The sequence below is a fragment of the Syngnathus scovelli genome, chromosome 11 (genome assembly GCF_024217435.2).
Source record: "Syngnathus scovelli strain Florida chromosome 11, RoL_Ssco_1.2, whole genome shotgun sequence".
In the NCBI taxonomy this organism is placed as follows: domain Eukaryota; kingdom Metazoa; phylum Chordata; class Actinopteri; order Syngnathiformes; family Syngnathidae; genus Syngnathus; species Syngnathus scovelli.
This window is the reverse complement of record NC_090857.1, coordinates 13,735,153-13,741,162: the sequence shown is the minus strand read 5'-3', so window position 1 is coordinate 13,741,162 and position 6,010 is coordinate 13,735,153. Positions and strand designations below refer to the sequence as shown.

At 49.3% G+C, this 6,010-nt stretch overlaps 1 protein-coding gene across 1 annotated transcript; it reads right to left on the bottom strand.

The window, feature by feature from the left end:
- Nucleotides 1–513: 513 nt before the first annotated feature.
- Nucleotides 514–3,697, bottom strand: LOC125977595 (protein phosphatase 1 regulatory subunit 15B). Its single transcript, XM_049734344.1, has 2 exons — nt 1,526–3,697; nt 514–1,227 (listed from the first exon to the last, which is right to left on the bottom strand). Exons 1-2 carry the CDS (start codon nt 2,993–2,995, stop codon nt 1,015–1,017), a joined length of 1,683 nt encoding a protein of 560 aa, XP_049590301.1. The 5' UTR covers nt 2,996–3,697; the 3' UTR covers nt 514–1,014.
- Between the last annotated feature and the right edge of the window lie 2,313 nt (nt 3,698–6,010).

Sequence of the window (6,010 nt, the reverse complement as noted above, 5' to 3'; positions counted from 1 at the left end):
ATATTTTATGGTCATAAACGTTCTTTAGTTTAAAAGAAAAAAGCGAGTGAGTGCGTTGATGTGTAATGCGTTGATTAGCTTGTTAGCTTTGGTGCATGCGCAATTGATCCATATATAAGGCACTCTGCATTATTTGGTGCACTGTAGTTTTTTGAGTAACTTATAAGCTTTTAAGTGCGCCCTATACTGCGGAAAATACGGTATAGAAATAGAACGGACTTAACGAATGCAATTAATACCGTTGAAATTTCCGACTGGCTGTTGACCCAGAACAGCGATTTAGAAAACAGGTGCGGCCTCATCAGCCGTTTGCTCTGCTCTGGGCAACTTGGATGTCCTTTTGAGTCCACGCCAAGTTATCAAATTCATGATAGACAACTGAAAATAGCAAAAGTAAGCACTATCCTTTAACAACGCACACATATTTCAAAACATGCTTAGCAAAAGCTTAACATAAATAAAGAAAACTCAAAAGACAATAAGGACGCCTGTTGCTAGGCAACCACCAAGCGGTCAAGCTGTTGACTGTTTTTTATTGATCAGCTGAGCAAACAACAGCAGGAGGTCACCCCACCAAGTGACCGCTCTTTACAAAAATACAATTGAAGCATTTGTGTTTAAAATACGTTCCCCGTTTGAGTCTTTCTTGTCTGAAAAAACTATCAGAGGTCTCAATGCTGTGGGGCTATCATCTAATTTTCCATTCATTGAAAAAAGATTTGAACTCTCAAAACAGAGGTGGGCCTTCACAAAAGTCTTGTTTCTGTGTGTGCCTGTGCGCCTCAAATGACATGGAAACGCGACCGCTTCGTGGATCTCGCATGTAAATTAATGCATGACAGGCATCTCAGTACTTTTGACCATGTGGCCAGTGGTCAGGTGATCACTCTTTGGTTTGCAAACAAAACAGAGCCCATAGGGCGGAGGGGAAAATAAACAGCAATTTGTTGCGTTCCATTTGGCATTGAGGGTTCGGGCTCGTTTGTCAGACGCGGTGGCCGCAGCGTGAGCACTCTATTCGGCGTGGTGCCCGGTGATGCGGCAGTACGCCCGATGTCGATGCTCGGGCTGCAGGCAGTAAGCCAGGGTGAGCTCTGCCTCCCGGCAACGCCTCAGGAAGCGGCCTCGGTCGCGCGCCAGCTGCTCCCATGGCCCCCGACGGTCCTCTTCAGCCGCGTTGGCACCCGACGCGATCAAGAACTCCTCTACCACGTCGCTGAAGCGAACCTAAGCGACAACGACTCAGATGTGAATGAAACGACATCAGGCACAGGAAGTGCCATCCTGTGTGATAGCTGTAAACACGATGAGCACAAGCCTCGGTGCCACAAGAGCAAACGCTGTGCAGGAACTACATAGAAGCAATTCAAACGAAAAGCCTGACTAGCAAGTCAAAATTTGACAAAGTTTTAAAACATCACACAGGAAGTGGACACGTTAGCTTAGCCATACTGCAGGCACAAACAGGAAGTGAGTTGGGTTCTCTCAGGATTCAGCGAGCTTGCACAACAAAATAAAAGCTTACCTTTTTGGCCTGGGTGAAAGGTCGCACCAAGCCACTATCCATCCCCAGGGGCAGAGCCGGTGTTTTCCCGGTGCTTAGCGGTACCTGGAAGTTGAGCAAACTGTAGGGGTCGGAGGGGGTCATCGACGCCAACAGGAGGCGGCTTTCTGCCTCGTCAGCTTCGTCTGCCTCGCCGCCGGAGTCATCCCACACGTCCTGACCCGAGGCGGGCGAGGCGGTGGTGGCAGAAATGGAGCAAGGCTCTGCGCAAGCCGTGTGGAGCCAGGCACTGACGTTTGGAGGGTTGCACGGGTCGTCGCGGTGACACACTGATGCAAGCAGACGCCCCGCCTCGTCGTCCGCCACGTCGCCAACTCCTCCGTCTTCGTCGGATGACAATCGATCCGACGAGAGGTCAGACGAGCCCGAACTGTTGAAGCCGTCGTCTTGGGCGGAGTCTGCATCTGACTGGCTGTCATCCTCGCCGCCGCCGCGTGGGCAGCCCATGATGAAGGCGATGCTGGCGTTACGGCATTGTGGCACTGCCGTCCGGGTCAAGCGATCCACCTTCGTCTTATCGGCCGCCTGACTGGGGGAGTCCGTCCCATCCGGCAGCTTTACGTGTGCTTCGCAGAGCGCCGCGGCCGATTGCCAGGCGTGACCGTCGTCGGCAGTCTCACGACGCTCCGTCGCCATCTCGAAGGGTGGGCCTTCTTTAGACGCGCGACCCGCCTCTATCTCCCCCGCCGTTTTATCAGGGAGTCCGTCCCATAAGATGCGACCCGGCACGTCCGACAGCTTGACGCTGACCGAGAGGCACGCGTGACGCTTGAGGCCTTGTTCCTCCTCCAGGCTGTAGTAGCCATTGTCCTGGTCGCCGCCGTTCAGGGTACCTTCCGGGCCTGCATTGACTGACGCTTGCTGTTTGTGGACGACGCCTCCAGCGTTTTTGACCAACAGGTTGCCAGAGACCAAAATGCGGCACTGCTCTTTTGGCAACTGTGAGCTTTGCAAGACACCCAAGTGCTTGTGGACTGATCCCAGTTCAGCATGGGACCAAGGAGCGGACAGCGGGTTTCCTTCCCGAAAGCCACTCCACCGGCCCTTCATCCCGTCCTTCTGCACGTCCCAAGCGAAGAAGGTCCCGGAAGGAGAAGCCTCGGGATTCCGGCCCGGCTTGATCTCCAATTGGCGGAGGGAATGCTCGCTGTCGCTGAGCCAGGGCGCGCAAAACTTGTCCTGCTCTTGGGCCACATCTGCTCGGCCCACGCCGGGCTGCCACTCCGGGCCGGTGCTTGCATCGCCGCCACCGACAAGGCCCGGAAGATATTTAGAGACGAAAGACAGCGCGGGCCTGGACAGCACCGAGAGCAGGCCGAGCCACGAGCTGTCGTGAGCAGCGAGGCCGGCAGAGGAGCCGCGCAGGCCGGTCGCGGAGGCCAGGTTCTGCCCGCGCGGTAGTCCGCCCTCGCTGCTGACATTTTTCAACATATTTACTCCTACTGCTTCAGTTGAGTTCTCAATCGCACACAAGCAACACTTAAGAGTGGTCAGTTTCCAGAAGCTGAAAATTTGACAACCGTGACGTCAAACGGATAACTCGAGTCCACTTTCGTCCCCGCTTGCCACTAAAAAGTTTCCGCAATGGAAGCGCGTCCTGCCCAGAGACATTATGCTTACTCGGATTGGCGAGAAGCCCTGCGAAAGTGAGGGCCGGTGGGCACTGGGGCAAGGCGAACATCGATCCGGTGGAGGTCGTCGTCGGCGGCGCTTTGGCCACTCCGCTGCTCATTCGGTTTCGTTATGCACGACGACGCGCTCGCGGGGGACGCAGGGTACACACCGTAGGCCTGGCAAGACCCCATCCAGGCCATGCTGCTCGTCTCCGGACGCCGATCGGAGAGGGCCGAAAGCTCCACCGGTCGGCTTGTCTTAATTTAGCTTATCTTATTTTAGCTTAGCTCAGCTAATCTTAGCTTCGCAGCTCGTCAATGGCCTAAAGTGCCGCCCCTGCAAAGGAATCCGCTTCCACGTAACAAAAAACGTCTTTCGGTGTCGTCTACGAGTCCCAAACTCTTCGTTCGGAGATTAATGAGGACTTTGAGGGCAAAAGCTTGGCCTCCAGCCACCTCGCTCTTTTCTGTAGTGCGACCAAAAGATTTCATCAGAAAAGTCAAGGGAACGTCCACAAGTGGCAGGCGTGTGTGTTGGCAGGGAGTGTCGCGGTGTTATTGGAGCCGAGCACCCCCTGACATACAGGACTGTCTCAGAAAATTAGAATATTGTGATGATATTCTTTATTTTCTGTAATGCAATTGAAAAAATAAAAATGTCATACATTCTGGATTCATTACAAATCAGCTGAAATATTGCAAGTCTTATTATTTTAATATTGCTGATTATGGCTTACAGCTTAAGAAAACTCAAATATCCTGTCTCAAAATATTAGAATATTTCCTCAGACCAAGTAAAAAAAACAAGATTTACAACAGCAAAACAAAATCAAACATTTGAAAATGTCCATTGATGCACTCAGTACTTGGTTGGGAATCCTTTTGCACGGATTACTGCATCAATGCGGCGTGGCATAGAGGCAATCAGCCTGTGGCATTGCTGAGGTGTTATGGATGCCATCACTGACTGTGGGAACTTCACACTGGATTTCAAGCAACTTGGATTTTGCTCCTCTCCAGCCTTTTCTCCAGACTCTGGCACCTTGATTTTCAAATGAAATACAAAACTTGCTTTCGTCTGAAAAGAGGACTTTGGACCACTCTGGAACTGTCCAGTGCTTCTTCTCCATACCCCAAGTTAGATGCTTCTTCCGTTGTCTTGAGTTCAGAAGTGGCTTGACCATGGGAATAAGGCTATTGTAGCCCATTTCCCGGACACGTCTGTGAACAGTGGCTTTTGATACCTGGACTCCAGCTTCAATCCACTGTCTTTGAAGCTCCCCCAAATTCTGGAAGCAACTCTACTTAACAATGCTGTTAACAATGCATCTCGCTTGGTTGTGCAGCGTGTCCTGCCACATTTCCCCCTTCCAACAGACTTTTTGTGGATGTGCTTTGAAACTGCACTCTGTTAACAGTTTGCTCTTTGAGAAATTTATTTTTGTTTCTGACCCTCCTGATGGAGGGTGTCAATGATGGTCCTCTAGACCACTGTTTCCCAACCAGTGTGCCGCGGCACACCGGTGTCACGTGAGAGATGTTCCCTGGGAAATTGTCCAACATTAAATACCGAGCGAATTGTAACAGGATTACCAAACCACAGGTCAGTTTCCGCAAGGCTAATCGTGCATGCGTGGCAAATCGGAGAATTTTGAGATTTCATGTTGTGGCATCGGCACATACTCAATTTATGTGTGTGTTGCTGTTAGTGTTGGCTCGTGAGTGAACGATTCGTTCAAAAAAGGTTGGGAAACACTGCTCTAGACAACAGTCAGATCAGGAGTCTTCCCCATACTTGTGATTTAGTTTACTGAACCAAGCTGTTAGAGATTTGCTCACTCCAACTTATTTTGCAAGAACCACACGGGAGACAAGTAAGTCCTTTTAGACACCTGCAGGTGGAGAGTCCATTCGTCGCTGTGCGTGCAGCGATGTTCGAATGGAGGTCTGAACTCTCCTTCCTGCAAGAGGATATTTATTAAGAGAAACAGAGTGGGGGTATGAGTAGGCTGAATAGAAAGCCCTTGTCCTCTAGTCTAAACATCTCAGGGGATGTTTTACGACCTTGTGATAAAGAGGACAAGGTAAGGTATGTATTACCTGTTGCATTCCAACATAATCCTATGATAAAGATAACCTGGAAAACCCTAACACAAGCTGAGTGTTTTTCAAGGCTCAGGAAGCCCTTGCAGGTGTTTCCAGTTAATTAGACGATTCAAGTGATTAGTTGAATACCCTACTAATATAGTTATTCATGATATTCTAATATTTTGAGATAGGATATTTGAGTTTTCTTAAGCTGTATGCCATAATCAGCAATATTAAAATAATGAAAGGCTTGCAATATTTCAGTTGATTTGTAATGAAATCAGAATGTATGACATTTTAGTTTTTTTAATTGCATTACAGAAAATGAAGAACTTTATCACAATATTCAAATTTTTGGAGACAGTCCTGTACAACCCTGCTCTTCGCTCATCGTCTGCTGACCATTCTCGGGCTATTTTTTCATTGCTTAAGTAGGGTGACCAGACGTCCTCTTTTCCCCGGACATGTCCTACTTTTGAGCCCTAAAGAAAACGTCCGGGGGAATAGCTCATTAAGTAACAACAGTAAACAAAGAAAATCAGTTGCGCATGCATCCTTTGGCTGCGGCTGATGCCAAATTCATTCATTTTGAAAAACATGCAAGCCTTTCTCTTTTGTTGCAAGAACTAAGTTCTAAACAGATGTCAGATTCGAGACTTTTGCACTTAAGGTGTTTTTACTGTCAGACGCCAATAAAACAAAGTGACAAGTCATGCCAGCAAGTTGAATGTGTTGTGTTGCAAAC